This window comes from Notechis scutatus, chromosome 1 (assembly GCF_049901735.1).
Source record: "Notechis scutatus isolate UNSWTSFEM ecotype Mainland chromosome 1, rNotScu1.2, whole genome shotgun sequence".
Classification (NCBI taxonomy): domain Eukaryota; kingdom Metazoa; phylum Chordata; class Lepidosauria; order Squamata; family Elapidae; genus Notechis; species Notechis scutatus.
Genome location: NC_142009.1, coordinates 1,164,803 through 1,181,671, shown reverse-complemented (window position 1 = coordinate 1,181,671; position 16,869 = coordinate 1,164,803). Strand labels below are relative to the sequence as shown.

Sequence of the window (16,869 nt, the reverse complement as noted above, 5' to 3'; positions counted from 1 at the left end):
CCGGGGAGAGGGAGAGAGACGTGGGGAGAAGCAGGCCAAGAGCCCCCTCCCTGCCCCCCCGCCTTGTGCTGGGCGGGAAGGGAGATGCCCTGCCCCGATCCCCACGCCGATTCCTGGCAGAAAGGGTCCTGGGGAAGGAAAGCCTTGGTGAAAACTGGTAGGAAGAGCGGGGGGGGCAGCTGTGGAGAAGCCCCTGCCTGCCTTCTGGGGGGCTGTTGGGGCTGCAGGGTCTCCAGGCGCCTCTGGTCTTAGCGGCTGTTCTGCACTTTTGTAGAATGTTATTCCTCCCCTGCAGACATTTTCTGGATGAAGCCCCAAGGCGCTGCTGCTGTGTCTTCCCCGCAGTTCCACATGACTTGCTTGTGCTGCCGCTGCTGCTTCTCTGGGAGTTGCCTTAGGAGGCTGGGCGGGTGGGTTGGGGTAGTTTCGCCCAGGCGGAAACATGGCGCTCTTAGAGAAAGGGGTCTGCCTGTGCCTCTCCCTCAGTCAGAGGTGGTCTCTGTCCTTTTTCCCAGGCTACGTTCCTCACCATGGCAGGAGTCTTCCCCTTCCGGGGCCCTTGCCCCCCCCATGCCTACCCCCTTGACTCCATTGCCTGACTACATGTCGGAGGAGAAATTGCAGGAGAAAGGTAAGGTCATGGGACGAGGCTTCGTCCCCACTGCTGCCATGCTGGCGGTTGAGTGAGGGGAATTCCAGGGGCTGAGTGAAGAGGCTTTCATGCCGGGTCCCCCTCCCCCCCAATTTTTTTTAGCCCGCAAATGGCAGCAGCTGCAGGCAAAGCGCTATGCTGAGAAGAGAAAGTTTGGCTTCGTGGACGCCCAGAAGGAGGACATGCCGCCTGAGCACGTGAGGAAGATCATCCGTGATCACGGAGACATGACCAACAGGAAATTCCGTCACGACAAGCGAGTGTATTTGGGGTGAGACTTGGGGAAAATGCCGTGGCTCGCTTGGGCTGGGATGTTCGACTGTTGCCCCAAGGAAGAGCCAGGCGGGAGGCTTGGCTGAGTTGTGCTTCCATTGAGGAGATCTCCAGGTGAAGAACATGGGGGGAGGGGGCCGCTTGGCGCTGCCCAGTAGATGCTGGGGGGGGGGGGTCAGGGGTTGAGTGCTGTGGTTCAGCTTGCAGAAGTTTGAGCCCTAAGAGATGCCCTGGGCTTCCTGTCTTGGGCATTTTGCTCAATCTCTTGAAAGGCGCGGATGCAGCCTTGGCAGGCCTCAAGGAGGAAGAGGGAGGGCCTGCTGGTCACACCCGGTCAGGTTCTTCTCTGGGAGTGAGCCTGAGGAGGGGGCTTGCAGGTGCCCCTGGGCAGAGTCTCAGCAGGTCCCACGTGTGGGGATCTCAAGGCTTCCCTTGGAGCCCCCACTCCCAGGAATCTCCTGCTGCAACGGCCAGCTTTTCCTTGACCTCTTCAGGCAGGGCATCACGATGGATGTCAGGCTTGTAGGCTGGGCAAGAAGCGGAAGCAGCACAGGCTCTAGGAATGGGCTGTATGGGCTGTAGGCTAGAACCGCAGAACCTTGGAAACCAGAGTTCCCTTACGGCAGGCAAAATTGAGACCGGGTTATTCTGAGGTTTTCCCCCACGACGGAGTTGCTTGCTCCCGTAACAGTTCATTGCTCTCTTCCCACCTTCCAAAGCCAAGACTACCTTCTGTCTCACCAGGGTAGGGGGAAGGGGGTTGTAGGTCCTCGGGCTAGTACCTTGCAGTCAGATTGGCTGAGCCAATCTTTCTTTCTGCCAACACCTCCCCCCCCTGCTCGCGCATTGCAATGGCTGTGCTGGCCAACCAGAATCCAGCAATGGCTGGTCCGTTGCCAGGGTGAGTACCATGTGCTTCTCCTCTTCCCCCCAGGGCCCTGAAGTACATGCCCCACGCAGTTCTGAAGCTCCTGGAGAACATGCCGATGCCCTGGGAGCAGATCCGGGACGTGCCTGTCCTCTACCACATCACGGGGGCCATTTCCTTCGTGAACGAGATCCCATGGGTGATCGAGCCGGTGTACATCGCCCAGTGGGGGTAAGGGGGCCTCCCCAGCTGGCACATGGAGTGGGTGGGGGGAGATTGGCCAGGACTGGCCTTGCACCCGTAGCTGATTCTTGGGAATCGGGTGCATCCCAAGGTCCATGTGGATCATGATGAGGCGGGAGAAGAGGGACCGGCGGCATTTCAAGCGAATGCGCTTCCCGCCCTTTGATGACGAAGAGCCCCCCCTCGACTACGCGGACAACATCCTGGATGTGGAGCCCCTGGAGGCCATCCAGCTGGAGCTGGACCCAGAGGAAGACGCTCCCGTCTTGGACTGGTTCTACGACCACCAGCCCCTGAAGGATAGCCGCAAGTGTGTACCCCTACTCGCTCCCTTCCGGGGGGAGGCCGGATGGGGTTCCAGCTCCCAGACCTGAGGTGGGGGGGTGGGGCTTGAACCCAGAGCAGGGCATGCCTCTCTCTTGCTGAGCTCCTCCTGCTTCAAGGAGAGACGGCCCCTTGGGGGCCCCTTCTCTCTGGGCGGTTCATGCTCTGACCTCGTGGAGGGTCCAGAAGAGCTGCAGAAATCTCCCCCTCGAGGGCCCCTCCGTTCTTGTGTGTGGAACAAAGGGTTTGTGGGGGAGGGCAGTTGCTAAAGCTGCCCCCCCACCCCCTGCCTCTTCTGGGCCGCAGGTACGTCAACGGCTCCACCTACCAGCGATGGCAGTTCACCCTCCCCATGATGTCCACCCTCTACCGCCTGGCCAACCAGCTCCTCACGGATCTCGTGGACGACAACTACTTCTACCTCTTCGACCTGAAGGCCTTCTTCACCTCCAAGGCCCTCAACATGGCCATCCCGGGGGGGCCCAAGTTTGAGCCCCTGGTTCGGGACATCAACCTGCAGTGAGTGGCGGAGGCTTTGCCTTGCAGGCTTTGCGGGGGAGGGGCCTGTGGGGGGGGGGGGCTTGTTTGTGGGACCTTCCCACCTTGCGTCCGAGTGACGGTCAGTACGGGGCCAAGTCGGGTGGGTGGGTGGGTTTGGGGGAAAGAGCTTCAGGAGTGTCTGTGTGTGTGTGAGAGAGAGAGAGAGAGAGAGAGGATCCTTTGACCCCTGCTGGGACGGGGGTTTGGAGGCAGGCTCTGCCTGGGAGCCCCTCCGAGCAGCCCCCCTCCTCCTCCTCTTCCCCCACAAAGGGATGAGGACTGGAACGAGTTCAATGACATCAACAAGATCATCATCCGGCAGCCCATCCGGACCGAGTACAAGATCGCCTTCCCCTACCTCTACAACAACCTGCCCCACCACGTCCACCTCACCTGGTGAGATTGGCCGAGTGGAGCTGCTGAGGCTGGGGGGGGTGGGGGGGGGGGGGGGAGAAGAGGGAGGGGAGAGGTGTGCTGGGCTGACCATTGGCAGGCTAGATGCTGTGCCCCATCCTGAGGGGTTGGGCCAGGAGGTTCAGCCAATGACGGCACCTGGGGGGGGCTCCTTGTCCTAACAGCATATCCCATCCTCTGCAGGTATCACACCCCCAACGTGGTCTTCATCAAAACGGAGGATCCAGACCTGCCAGCTTTCTACTTTGATCCTCTCATTAACCCCATTTCGCACAGGCATTCGGTTAAGGTGAGACCAGTGGGGGAGGGGTGCAAAAGCCTGCATTCCTGCCCCATCTCCGGAAGGAGCCCGGAGGGTCTTCCAGGTAGGAACGGAAAGAACATCCCAGCAGCAGTGGCTTCAGGAAAGAGTTTCCGCCATAGGAGAGCCACCGCGAGGGAGCAAAGGGAATGAATCGGGGCGGAAATGAGGGGGAAACGCCCGTCTTGCAGACGTCCAGCAGAAGGGTGGGGCCAGGGCTTGCAGAGGGAAGCTCCTCCCCCCCCGTCTGCGGCTTTCACCGGGCCGTCTGGAGGGGCGTCTGAAGGGGGCGGGGGTTTTGTTCGTGGGCCCCTCCAGGCCTCCTTTCTCGTGGGGCCCTCCATGACCCCCTCTCCATCCTCCCAGAGCCAGGAGCCGCTGCCTGATGACGACGAGGAGTTTGAGCTGCCAGAGTTTGTGGAGCCCTTTCTCAAGGAGACCCCTCTCTACACGGACAACACGGCCAACGGCATCGCCCTGCTCTGGGCACCGCGGCCCTTTAACCTGCGCTCTGGCCGGACCCGGCGGGCCCTGGACATCCCTCTGGTCAAGAACTGGTGAGCGTAGCTGAGGTGGCCCAGTGGGCCTCCCGAAAGGGCTTTCAAGCCGAACCTGGGCTCTCCCTCGGGGCTCTGCTCTAATTTTGGGCGGGCTGAGAACTCAGAGCTTTTCCTCCCCCCCCCCCGGCTGTCAGGTACCGAGAGCACTGCCCCGCCGGCAGCCTGTGAAGGTGCGGGTCTCCTATCAGAAGCTCCTGAAGTACTACGTCCTGAACGCACTCAAGCACAGGCCCCCAAGGCACAGAAGAAGAGGTGAGGGGGGGGGGGCTGTTGGTCCCCTGCCCGGTTTATTCTTGGGGTCTCTCCCCCTTGGAAGGAGGGGCAGCTCAGAAGCGAGAGCGGGGGCCTGGCGAGGCGGGGGCCGGTCCAGCCATGCCCACCCAGACCTCCCCGGGTCTTCTGCCCCCAGGTACCTCTTCCGCTCCTTCAAGGCCACCAAGTTCTTCCAGTCCACCAAGCTGGACTGGGTGGAGGTGGGGCTGCAGGTCTGCCGCCAGGGCTACAACATGCTCAACCTTCTCATCCACCGCAAGAACCTCAACTACCTCCACCTGGACTACAACTTCAACCTGAAGCCCGTCAAGACCCTCACCACCAAGGTGCCCTCCCCCTTCCTTTGCCCCAGGGCAGGGAGCTGCAAGGCCCTTGTGCGCAGCCTCCACCAGTGCTGCTCTCTGTCAGCCGTTTTGGGGGGTGGGGGAGCCGTCCGGCAACCAGATTGCGGTAACAGTAGCCTTCACATGACACGTTGGAGTGAGGGAATTGCGGCTGCTGAATGGCACCGAACCTGGAACCGTGGGGCGAAGAGCTGGGAGGCGCTGGATCTGGGAGAGCTGATCCCTTATTCGCTGTTCCCCTTATTTGGTTACGGGCGTTTCCCTTCACCGGTGTGGTGGATGCAGGGTTGTCTTGCGTGGGTTTAAACAGTGGCGGGAGCACCGGGCAAGCAGTCCTAACTATTTCCACATTATGTGCTGGTCAGTTCATGCTTTGCTTACAAGCAGGAGATAAACTCTTTAACAAAGCAAACTGTGTTTGTGGAACCTGACGCTTTGAGGCAACTGGGGGAGGGGGGCAAAGGAAGACGCCGGGACTGTCCCTGCTGGACTGCCCTCCCCTCCTCCTCCTCCTCCTCCTCAGGGTCCCCCGGTTCCTACGCTGCTCAGGGTCTCTCCTCTTGCTCGGTAGGAAAGGAAGAAGTCTCGCTTCGGCAACGCCTTCCACCTGTGCCGGGAGGTGCTGCGTCTCACCAAGCTGGTGGTGGACAGCCACGTCCAGTACAGGCTAGGAAACGTGGACGCCTTCCAGGTGGGTGGCACCATCCTGCTGTTGAACGCCGGGGATCTGGGAGGCCTAGTGGCACACTGCAAAGCCCCCCCCCCCACCCCCAGCTGAACCCTGAGTTGGGTGTCTCCTCTCTCAGCCCTGCTGCTTCTCCCCACAGCTGTCCGATGGGCTCCAGTACATCTTCGCTCACGTGGGGCAGCTGACTGGGATGTGCCGGTACAAATACAAACTCATGAGGCAGATCCGGATGTGCAAAGACCTCAAGCACCTCATTTATTACCGCTTCAACACAGTGAGTGCAGCTGAGCCCCTGGGGCGGAGGGGGGGAAAGAGCCTTGCCTGCAAAGCCCAAGACAACGAGGTTTGCCAGTTTACAGGAAATAATGATATTCTGTTAAAAAAAAAAAAAAAGAATGAAGTGGCTCGTGTGCTGAATCGTTATCCTTTGGTTCAGTCGTGTCTCTGGAACCGCAGGAATTTCCAGCAGGTCAACAGGATTCGGGGGCGCTTTCCTGACCCATGGGCACTGCAGCCGTGGAATCTTGCGGACCGGCCTGGGACCCACAAGTCAGGTGGGCCCGTTCGTTGTGAGGGTCCTTGGGTGCCAGGCTGTCCCCGTGAAACCGACCCAGCGTTTCCTTCCCTTGCCTAGGGGCCAGTCGGGAAGGGCCCCGGCTGTGGCTTCTGGGCCCCGGGCTGGCGTGTGTGGCTCTTCTTCATGAGAGGGATTACCCCTCTGCTGGAGCGGTGGCTCGGGAACCTCCTGGCCAGGCAGTTTGAAGGTAAGCCGAGCCTTCCTCCCGGCTGGGTTGAGTCAGGTCGTTCCTTGAGCAGCCCGATCTTTTGGGAGGAGGGGGGAACGAGATGCTGGTCAGCAAAATGTCCCCCTTGTGAATCCTCAAACAGTTTTGGGTCATTCATGATCCTGTGGGTCCTTTTCTTTCCTGGGAAGGTTCCCTGAAGTTCCATTAATTCTTCAGAAACCCCACAGGAACTATGTTGGTTAGGAGAAGCAGTTGGCTTCCAAATCCGCACCTCTCCCATCCCCAGCCAGCTCCTCATAGCTCCTGGGCACCAAGTCCCATGCTCCACTGGCTCTCCTGCCTGGTGTAGACATCTGTGGCCCGACTCCCCAAGGCAGCGGGTGGCCTACCCTGGTGGCTTTCAGGCACTCCGCAAGAGGAGAGACGAGAAGCCCCAAGGCATTTGGCCTCCTCTAGAGCAGGCCCTGTGGGCCCGGCCTCTCCCCTCCCACTGCTCTGGACTGGAGCTGGCCGCCCTCGGGAGCAGTGGCCCCACCTTCCCTCCTGGCCCAGACGGGTAGCATAGTCGGCGACCCTTGAGGCCACCACAGGGCCAGCCAAGGCGACTCGGGGTGAATCCCAGCTGGATAACCCTCTGCAGCTCCAGGCCAAGATAAATTCTGTCGCGGCTGGACAGGTTGGTGCCATTCCCCCTGTATTGGATCCCTTTCCCTCCAAAAGGCAAAGCCCTTTCGCACCAACCTTGAACGCTAGAAAAGCTGCGCGCTTTTCTGTTGTCCTGGGGAGAAACAGCGGGCTCCTGGGAGACCCCTGGAGCGACCACGCTGGGAACCCGTTTCTCTCCCTCCCTCCCAGGCCGCCACTCAAAGGGGGTGGCCAAGACGGTCACCAAGCAGCGGGTGGAGTCCCACTTCGACCTGGAGCTGCGGGCAGCAGTGATGCATGACATCCTGGACATGATGCCCGAGGGCATCAAGCAGAACAAGGCCCGGACCATCCTGCAGCACCTGAGCGAAGCCTGGCGGTGCTGGAAGGCCAACATCCCTTGGAAGGCAAGTCCGTCTCCCTCCCTCCCTCCCTCCCTCCACCTGGGGCCGGCCGGCCAGGCGGGGCAGCTTCATACCTTTTCCTCCTGTCCCGCTGCAGGTCCCGGGGCTGCCGACTCCCATCGAGAATATGATCTTGCGGTACGTAAAGGCCAAAGCGGACTGGTGGACCAACACGGCGCATTACAACCGGGAGCGCATCCGCCGCGGGGCCACTGTGGACAAGACGGTCTGCAAGAAGAACCTGGGCCGCCTGACTCGTCTCTACCTGAAGGCCGAGCAGGAGAGGCAGCACAACTACCTGAAGGTGGGCAGCCTCTTGTGCCTCTCCCTGGGGGAGGCCGGCCGGCGTGTGGCGTGCAGGCCATGACCCTGCTGTGGTTCATCTGCAGGATGGCCCATACATCACTGCGGAGGAGGCTGTGGCTGTTTACACCACCACGGTGCACTGGCTGGAGAGCCGGCGCTTCTCCCCGATCCCTTTCCCTCCGCTCTCCTACAAGCACGACACCAAGCTCCTCATCTTGGCCCTGGAGAGGCTGAAAGAGGCCTACAGGTACCCTGAGGCGGGAGAGGCTGCAGTTGGGAGGGAGGGGATGTGCGATGCTGGGGGGGGGCTGCGCCACACAACACAGCAGCCAAGCGCACTCTTGTGAACAGGCCTTGCCTGGTTTTTACCCCAACTCTTCCCACACTGAGCCTATCGGCCGCGAGTGCCTTCTTTTATGCCTGGGAGATCATGTGGCAGGAAGTCCCACTGGCTTCACCTGCCTCCTTGCTTACCTGCCTCGGAGCTCTCTGAAGGGGCCTGTGCTGCTCTCGCAAACCGCACTTCCTCCCTCCAGTGTGAAGTCCCGCCTGAACCAGTCGCAGCGGGAGGAGCTGGGCCTGATCGAGCAGGCCTACGACAACCCCCACGAGGCCCTTTCACGCATCAAGCGGCATTTGCTGACCCAGCGAGCCTTCAAGGAGGTGAGCCTCGGCGAGAGACAGGGACAGCCTTGGACTCAAGGGGGGGCCTGAGACATGAGGGCCCTGATCGGCGTTTTCCTTGGCCAGGTGGGCATCGAGTTTATGGACCTCTACAGCCACCTGGTCCCTGTCTATGACGTGGAGCCCTTGGAGAAGATTACAGATGCCTACCTGGACCAGTACCTGTGGTATGAGGCGGACAAGAGACGTCTCTTCCCTCCATGGATCAAGCCGGCTGACACAGAGCCCCCTCCGTTGCTGGTGTACAAGTGGTGCCAGGGTGAGTCTGGGCGCAGGGCCCCACTGGTAAAGCCACCCCTTCCTCCCTCAGACCGGCCTGAACTGGGAGGCAGAGGTGGCTGGTTCTGGAGGGAGGTCCAGACTGGGAGTGCCCATCGTTACTCCAGGACGGCTGAGAAGGGTGTGACTGGCCAGCCAGGCTTCTGGCCCCGATTGCTGGAGGGTGCCGAGGGGCCCTTCCTCCCTCGCAATCTCCCCACGTGTTTCTGGGGGGTTTCCAGGCATTAACAACCTGCAGGACGTGTGGGAGACCAGCGAAGGGGAGTGCAACGTGATGCTCGAGTCCCGCTTTGAGAAGATGTACGAGAAGATTGATTTGACGCTGCTGAACAGGCTGCTGCGTCTCATTGTCGACCACAACATCGCCGACTACATGACAGCCAAGAACAACGTGGTCATCAACTACAAGGTGGGCTGAGCAGCTGCTGGGCTCCCGGCACAGGCCTGACCCCGGGGCGCCCAGGCCTGACCCTCCTCTCCTGCCCCCCAGGACATGAACCACACCAACTCCTACGGGATCATCCGGGGCCTGCAGTTCGCCTCCTTCATTGTCCAGTACTACGGGCTGGTGATGGACCTGCTGGTGCTCGGCCTGCACCGGGCCAGTGAGATGGCCGGCCCCCCGCAGATGCCCAACGACTTCCTCAGCTTCCAAGACCTGGCCACAGAGGTGGCCCACCCGATACGCTTGTTCTGCAGATACATCGACCGCATCCACATCTTCTTCAGGTACCAGTGGGGGGGCACTTGGCATGCCTGGCAGGGATGGCCCTGCTGTGATTTGAGACATCCCCCCACACACACACACACACACACTGCGCAGTTCCCACCCATTGGGTGTGGGTGGCCCTCGCAGGGAGGGAGCTGTGTCCTGGCAGGGGCCAGGGATCATGGACTCAAAGGGATGTTGCAGTCCTGTACTCTCTGCCTTGATTCTCAGTGGCCGGTCAGGCTGCTTTGTCTGTCTAACAACCTGGAAGCAGCCTGCCTGTTGTCCCAGGGCTGGGCTGGGCTACTTGCTCAGCCTGGGGTCTCGCAGACAGATCAGTGGCGGCGGTGCTCCTGTCCTGGGCCTCCTCACCCTCATCCCCATCTCCAGGGAGAGCGCATGGGGAGCGTTGACACCCTTGGGCTGCCGCTCTGCAGGTTCACCGCGGATGAGGCCAGGGACCTGATCCAGCGCTACCTGACCGAGCACCCGGATCCAAACAACGAGAACATTGTGGGCTACAACAACAAGAAGTGCTGGCCTCGTGACGCTCGCATGCGCCTCATGAAGCACGATGTTAACCTGTGAGCATGTGGCCGGTGGGATGGCTGCCCTCTGGAGGGGCAGAGGACAACCCTTAAGCTCGGGGCTTCTCCCTTGCAGGGGCCGCGCTGTCTTCTGGGACATCAAGAACCGGCTGCCGCGCTCCGTCACCACTGTGCAGTGGGAGAACAGCTTTGTCTCCGTGTACAGCAAGGACAACCCGAACCTACTCTTCAACATGTGCGGCTTTGAGTGCCGCATCCTCCCCAAGTGCCGGACAAGCTACGAAGAGTTCACCCACAAGGACGGCGTGTGGAACTTGCAGAATGAGGTGGGTGGCCTCCAGGGGGGCGGGAGGGGCTGACAAAGTGCCCTCCCCTCCCCACACACACCCCACCCTCACTGCTCTCTGCTGTGTTAGGTGACCAAGGAGCGCACCGCACAGTGTTTCTTGAGAGTGGACGATGAGTCCATGCAGCGGTTCCACAACCGGGTCAGGCAGATACTGATGGCCTCGGGCTCCACCACCTTCACCAAGGTAGGTAGGCCGGGAGGCGGGAAGGAGGCCTCGATTCAGGCACAGCCAGTGGAGCGCCTGAGATTCCCTCTCCTCCCCTCTCCTGCTGGCAGATCGTGAACAAGTGGAACACGGCCCTGATCGGCCTGATGACCTACTTCCGGGAGGCCGTGGTGAACACCCAGGAGCTGCTGGACCTGCTGGTGAAGTGTGAGAACAAGATCCAGACTCGGATCAAGATTGGCCTGAACTCCAAGATGCCCAGCCGCTTCCCACCCGTGGTCTTCTACACCCCCAAGGAGCTCGGGGGGCTGGGCATGCTGTCCATGGGCCACGTCCTGATCCCACAGTCTGACCTCAGGTGAGGAGCCGGCTGCCCCGTCTGCTGGGGAGGGTCGGCCGGCCAGCCTCAGCCCCGTCCCCTCCCTCTTGGGTTGAGCAAACCGGCTCTGCTCCTTAGGTGGTCCAAGCAGACAGACGTGGGCATCACTCACTTCCGGTCCGGGATGAGCCACGAGGAGGACCAGCTGATCCCCAATCTGTACCGCTACATCCAGCCGTGGGAGAGCGAGTTCATCGACTCCCAGCGGGTGTGGGCCGAATATGCCCTCAAGCGGCAGGAGGCCATTGCCCAGAACAGGTGGGTTGCTGGGAGTGGGGGGAGGCGGGCCCCCTTGGCCAGACTTGCTGGGAGGAGGATGTTGAGGTATTCCCCGTTAGGAGGATGAGTGCGCTCAGGGAAACATAGTGAGAGTGGTGTTGAATAACACACAACCAGCATATAGATACACTGAATAGTAAAATGTAGGTTTTACTTCCAGTAAACGGGTAAACAAAGTCCAACAAACAGTCCAAATCATACATGGTTAAAGCAGTTAGTATTCAGAACAATTAGTCCAGGGATAATCAAAGAACAAAGTCCAGTATCATAAACAAAGTTCAGTAAACGGAGTTTGCTAACAGTTTGCAAGACTCACAGCAATTCCAGCAGAACGACGATCAGGCAAAAGGCAATAGGGAAATGCATGAAGAGAACAAACCAGGTTTCTGGCTCCATCTTATGGCCGTCGGAGGAACCTCAGCCAATCACAATTACGGCATTCTCTTAAAGATACAACAGTATTAAATAACTATCCTGGTTTATATATTGCCAATCCAACTGTTAGGTGACTTATCATTTCTAACAGAGGAGGAGGAGGAGGAGGAAGCCCGCCGGAGGGAGAGTTCTGGCCGGGGGATCACCCCCTGGGGTGGCTTTGGGGCCCTTGACACACCCTGACGCTGAGGTGCTGCCTTCAAGGGAGCTCTCGGATTCATCCGTGTTCTGGATCAGCACAGTAACCAGAAGCAAACCGAACGGCTGGTTCTGTAGATCGGGCCAGGCCCAGAAAAAGTTAGCCCAGGCTTAAAAGGGACTGAACGTAGCGTTCCTTCCGTGTGAATGCAGCCACTGGGCCTGGCGAGGCCCGGGGTTTAGCCAGCCTTGGCTGCTGCTTCTCCCTGTCGCAGGCGCCTGACCCTGGAGGACCTGGAGGACTCGTGGGACAGAGGCATCCCACGGATCAACACCCTCTTCCAGAAGGACCGGCACACGCTGGCCTACGACAAAGGCTGGAGAGTCAGGACGGATTTCAAGCAGTACCAGGTTTGCCCCCCGCACTCCCCCTCCAAAAGCATGCCCCCTCCTGATAGTGGGGGCTGTGGAAGGTCACGGGGGCTGCCAGCTCTGCGGCCCTTCCCAATCTCCCTCCCCTTCCCCCTCCAGGTGCTGAAGCAGAACCCCTTCTGGTGGACCCACCAGCGGCACGATGGGAAGCTCTGGAACCTGAACAACTACCGCACAGACATGATCCAGGCGCTGGGCGGGGTGGAGGGCATCCTGGAGCACACGCTCTTCAAGGGCACCTACTTCCCCACCTGGGAGGGGCTCTTCTGGTGAGGAGCGCCCCGTGCCATGGCCTTTTGGGAGGGGGGGGCCTGCGGGCACCTACTGGCGTGACGCGTCCTGCTCTCCTGTCCACCCAGGGAAAAAGCCAGCGGCTTCGAGGAGTCCATGAAGTGGAAGAAGCTGACCAATGCCCAGCGCTCGGGTCTCAACCAGATCCCTAACCGGAGGTTCACCCTCTGGTGGTCTCCCACCATCAACCGGGCCAACGTGAGTGGCGGGGCTGCCCTTCGGGATGGGTCTGGCAGGGCTTTGGGGGTCAGCAGGAAGAGGGCCTCACCCCCCTCGCCCTCCCCTCCGCCGGCAGGTGTACGTGGGCTTCCAGGTGCAGCTGGACCTGACGGGCATCTTCATGCACGGCAAGATCCCCACGCTGAAGATCTCCCTGATCCAGATCTTCCGAGCTCACTTGTGGCAGAAGATCCACGAAAGCATCGTCATGGACCTCTGCCAGGTGAGGGTCCTTTGGCTCCCCCCCAGCCCAGCGCCTTGGAGGCCCCCAACCAGCAGCCCTCGGGGGCCAGGGGCTCGGGTCCCCCTCCCCACCCGCTCCCAACCCCCCTTCCTCCCTCTCCACCGGCCCCAGGTGTTTGACCAGGAGCTGGACGCCTTGGAGATTGAGACGGTGCAGAAGGAGACCATCCACCCCAGGAAGTCTTACAAGATGAACTCTTCCTGCGCGGACATCCTCCTCTTCGCCTCCTACAAGTGGAACGTCTCCCGGCCCTCCCTGCTGGCAGACTCCAAGTGAGCCCCTCACAGGGGTTGGGGGGTGTCGGGAGGTGGGGGGCTCCTCGCCAGCCCCACCCGGCCTGCTTTCCCTATGCTGATGGCCTCCCGCCCTTCCTCCTCCTCCTGCTGCTGCTGCTCAGGGACGTGATGGACAGCACCACCACCCAGAAGTACTGGATCGACATCCAGCTGCGTTGGGGGGACTACGACTCACACGACATCGAGCGCTACGCCCGAGCCAAGTTCCTGGACTACACGACGGACAACATGAGCATTTACCCCTCCCCCACCGGGGTCCTCATTGCCATTGACCTGGCCTACAACCTGCACAGGTGAGGCGGGGCTGGGGGGCAGGGGATCCGGAGGATCAGCCAGAGCGGCTGCAGATGCAGGGTGTGGCCCAGTTGGACTTTTGGGCCACCCCCGGGTGAGCCGGGTTCTCTTGGGGGATGGCCACAGGTAGCGGGTGGGAGGCCTGCCCTCAGGGAGCCCATCTCTTCCCCAGCGCCTACGGGAACTGGTTCCCCGGGAGCAAGCCGCTGATCCAGCAGGCCATGGCCAAGATCATGAAGGCCAACCCCGCCCTGTACGTGCTGAGGGAGCGGATCCGCAAGGGCCTGCAGCTTTACTCCTCGGAGCCCACCGAGCCCTACCTCTCCTCGCAGAACTACGGGAGCTCTTCTCCAACCAGATCATCTGGTTTGTGGACGACACCAACGTCTACAGGGTCACCATCCACAAGGTGGGGGCTCTGGGGGGGCCTCCTCCCTAGCGGGCGGGGGAGGGGAGGGGAGGGGAGGGCACCCCTGACCGGCAGCCGCTTCTCTCAGACCTTTGAAGGAAACTTGACCACGAAGCCGATCAACGGGGCCATCTTCATCTTCAACCCTCGGACCGGGCAGCTCTTCCTGAAGATCATCCACACATCCGTCTGGGCTGGGCAAAAGCGTTTGGGCCAGGTGAGGCCTTGGCCCAGCCCCCTTGCCCCTCTCCCCTTGGGGCGGGGAGGGAGGGAGGGAAGCCTCCCGGGCCTCTCTCATGCGCCTGCTGCCCCCTCCCTTGCCAGCTGGCCAAGTGGAAGACGGCGGAGGAGGTGGCGGCTCTGATCCGCTCCCTGCCGGTGGAGGAGCAGCCCAAGCAGATCATCGTCACCCGGAAGGGCATGTTGGACCCCTTGGAGGTAGGCAGGGCAGCAAGAGAGGAAGAGGAGGGAGGAGGGCAGGGGGGAGCCATATCCTGGAGCTCTGGACCGTGACCCCTGACCTCCCCTGACAGGTGCACCTGCTGGACTTCCCGAACATCGTCATCAAGGGCTCGGAGCTGCAGCTGCCCTTCCAGGCCTGCCTGAAGGTGGAGAAGTTTGGAGATCTCATCTTGAAGGCGACCGAACCCCAGATGGTCCTCTTCAACCTGTATGATGACTGGCTGAAGACCATCTCCTCCTACACGGTGAGCCTCCGGCCGTTCCCACCCCGGCACCTTTGCAGGGCCCAGTGCACCTGGACGCCAGGCAGCCTCCGTGCCCCACCACATCCCCACACCCCGCCCAGGTGGGATGCCAATGGCCTTTCCCTGCTCCCAGGCCTTTTCCCGCCTGATCCTCATCCTGCGGGCGCTGCATGTGAACAACGATCGGGCCAAAGTCATCCTGAAGCCGGACAAGACCACCATCACCGAGCCTCACCACATCTGGCCCACCTTGACCGACGAGGAGTGGATCAAAGTGGAGGTGCAGCTGAAGGACCTGATCTTGGCCGACTATGGCAAGAAGAACAAGTAGGTGGACAGGTGGCTCTCTCGACTTCCCGGGGGAGGGGAGGGTCCTGCCCTGCCCCTTAGGTTGAAGCTGGGGGGGGAGGGGGGGCAATCTTTGCCAGCGCCCCAGGGAGGAGCCCTGACCGTGCTGCCCGGGAGGCTTCACTCTGACCACCCGGCCCTGTCCTCGCTCTTGGCCAGTGTGAACGTGGCTTCCTTGACCCAGTCCGAGATCCGGGACATCATCCTCGGCATGGAGATCTCGGCCCCCTCCCAGCAGCGGCAGCAGATCGCGGAGATCGAGAAGCAGACCAAGGAGCAAAGCCAGCTGACGGCCACCCAGACGCGGACAGTCAACAAGCACGGCGACGAGATCATCACCTCCACCACCAGCAACTACGAGACCCAGACCTTCTCCTCCAAGACCGAGTGGCGGGTCAGGTGGGTGCCGGGAGCCCCGAGAGGGGAGGGAGGGGGCTGGCTCCCACCCTCCCCTCAGGGGCTGCTTGGCGCAGGGGGTCACGCCCTTCACTTCCTCCCCCAGGGCCATCTCTGCAGCCAACCTGCACTTGCGCACCAACCACATCTACGTCTCCTCGGACGACATCAAAGAGACCGGCTACACCTACATCCTGCCCAAGAACGTCCTGAAGAAATTCATCTGCATCTCCGACCTGCGAGCTCAGGTGTGGCCCCGCCACGGCCTTTGGGGACCCCTCTTAGCCCAGAGTCCCACCCGCCTCCGTTTCTGCATCACGTTCTCGACTCGAGTGGGAGGACAAAGCCAAAACGGCCACCGGACCTTTGTCCCAGCGCCTCCCTGGCTGAGCGGTGCCCAAGGGTGCCACAGCCCGGATGCCTTTGTGCCTCCACACTGCCAAGCCCCTTGGCTGCCGGTGCCCGGTGACCCGGCCTCTCTGTGCCCCCAGATTGCCGGGTACCTCTATGGGGTGAGTCCCCCAGACAACCCCCAGGTGAAGGAGATCCGGTGCATTGTGATGGTGCCTCAGTGGGGAACCCATCAGACCGTCCACCTCCCCGGCCAGCTGCCCCAGCATGAGTACCTCAAGGCAAGTGATCCCTCTGGGGTGCCCTGGGGGGGGTGGGGGCTCCCTGGGGCACCCCAGGTTTCTCCAGAGGAGGCAGCTGGGGGGGAGGGGAGCAGGTGTGGACACCGCTCGACCCCTGGATCCTCCCGCAAACGTAGGAGATGGAGCCCCTGGGGTGGATTCACACCCAGCCCAACGAGTCTCCGCAGCTCTCCCCGCAAGACGTCAGCACCCACGCCAAGGTCATGGCCGAGAACCCCTCCTGGGACGGGGAGAAGACCATCATCATCACCTGCAGGTCTGTCTGTCCGTCTGGTGGGCACGCTCACTCTCCGGCGCGGGGGGGGGAGCCCCCAGAGCCGATGGGCCCCCTCCGCTGACCGGCCCTCCCGCCGCAGCTTCACTCCGGGCTCCTGCACCTTGACGGCCTACAAGCTGACCCCCAGCGGCTACGAGTGGGGCCGGCAGAACACGGACAAGGGCAACAACCCCAAGGGCTACCTGCCCTCCCACTACGAGCGGGTGCAGATGCTGCTCTCGGACCGCTTCCTGGGCTTCTTCATGGTGCCGGCCCAGGCCTCCTGGAACTACAACTTCATGGGTGAGTGGGAGAGACGGGGGTCCTGAGCCCTCCCCACCTTCCTGTGGCCCTTGGTGGGGGCCAAGAAGCGGCAGGGGCGGCACTTCCCTGCCCCCTCTGCTCAGAAGGCGGGGCTGCCCTCCGTGACCCCCCAGGGTCCCTGGCCGTTTCGGGCTCTGGAACCAGGACTCCCTCCCTTGCAGGCGTCCGGCACGACCCCAACATGAAGTACGAGCTGCAGCTGGCCAACCCGAAGGAGTTCTACCACGAGGTCCATCGCCCCTCCCACTTCCTCAACTTCGCCCTCCTGCAGGAGGGGGAGGTCTACTCAGCGGACCGGGAGGATCTCTACGCCTAGCCTGGCAGCCCCTGCCCCCTGATTCCCCCCATCCCATTGGGCTTGTGTGAAGTTTCTGTCTAATGCCATGTGACGTTTCAGTTGTTTAATAAAGTTTTGTATACCGGAAAGGTGTCTCTTGTGGATCCTCTCAGCCC

At 61.5% G+C, this 16,869-nt stretch overlaps 1 protein-coding gene across 1 annotated transcript; it reads left to right on the top strand.

The window, feature by feature from the left end:
- The first annotated feature begins 518 nt into the window (after window positions 1-518).
- On the top strand, window positions 519-16,842 carry PRPF8 (pre-mRNA processing factor 8). Its single transcript, XM_087955486.1, is given in 46 exon segments — window positions 519-563; window positions 565-631; window positions 755-923; window positions 1,860-2,024; window positions 2,128-2,346; window positions 2,667-2,879; window positions 3,171-3,296; window positions 3,498-3,603; window positions 3,982-4,172; window positions 4,310-4,332; window positions 4,335-4,409; window positions 4,412-4,427; window positions 4,585-4,774; window positions 5,364-5,483; window positions 5,620-5,754; window positions 6,115-6,244; window positions 7,082-7,278; window positions 7,373-7,579; window positions 7,665-7,828; window positions 8,118-8,244; window positions 8,332-8,524; window positions 8,766-8,953; window positions 9,035-9,273; window positions 9,691-9,837; window positions 9,917-10,127; window positions 10,218-10,334; window positions 10,427-10,674; window positions 10,774-10,953; window positions 11,823-11,958; window positions 12,079-12,248; window positions 12,339-12,468; window positions 12,566-12,712; window positions 12,845-13,005; window positions 13,131-13,322; window positions 13,496-13,662; window positions 13,665-13,732; window positions 13,821-13,949; window positions 14,057-14,170; window positions 14,266-14,439; window positions 14,573-14,766; window positions 14,947-15,186; window positions 15,290-15,431; window positions 15,675-15,815; window positions 15,953-16,092; window positions 16,193-16,395; window positions 16,578-16,842. Coding segments are annotated over 46 exon segments (6,999 nt in total). The 5' UTR covers window positions 519-530; the 3' UTR covers window positions 16,733-16,842.
- Window positions 16,843-16,869: the final 27 nt, after the last annotated feature.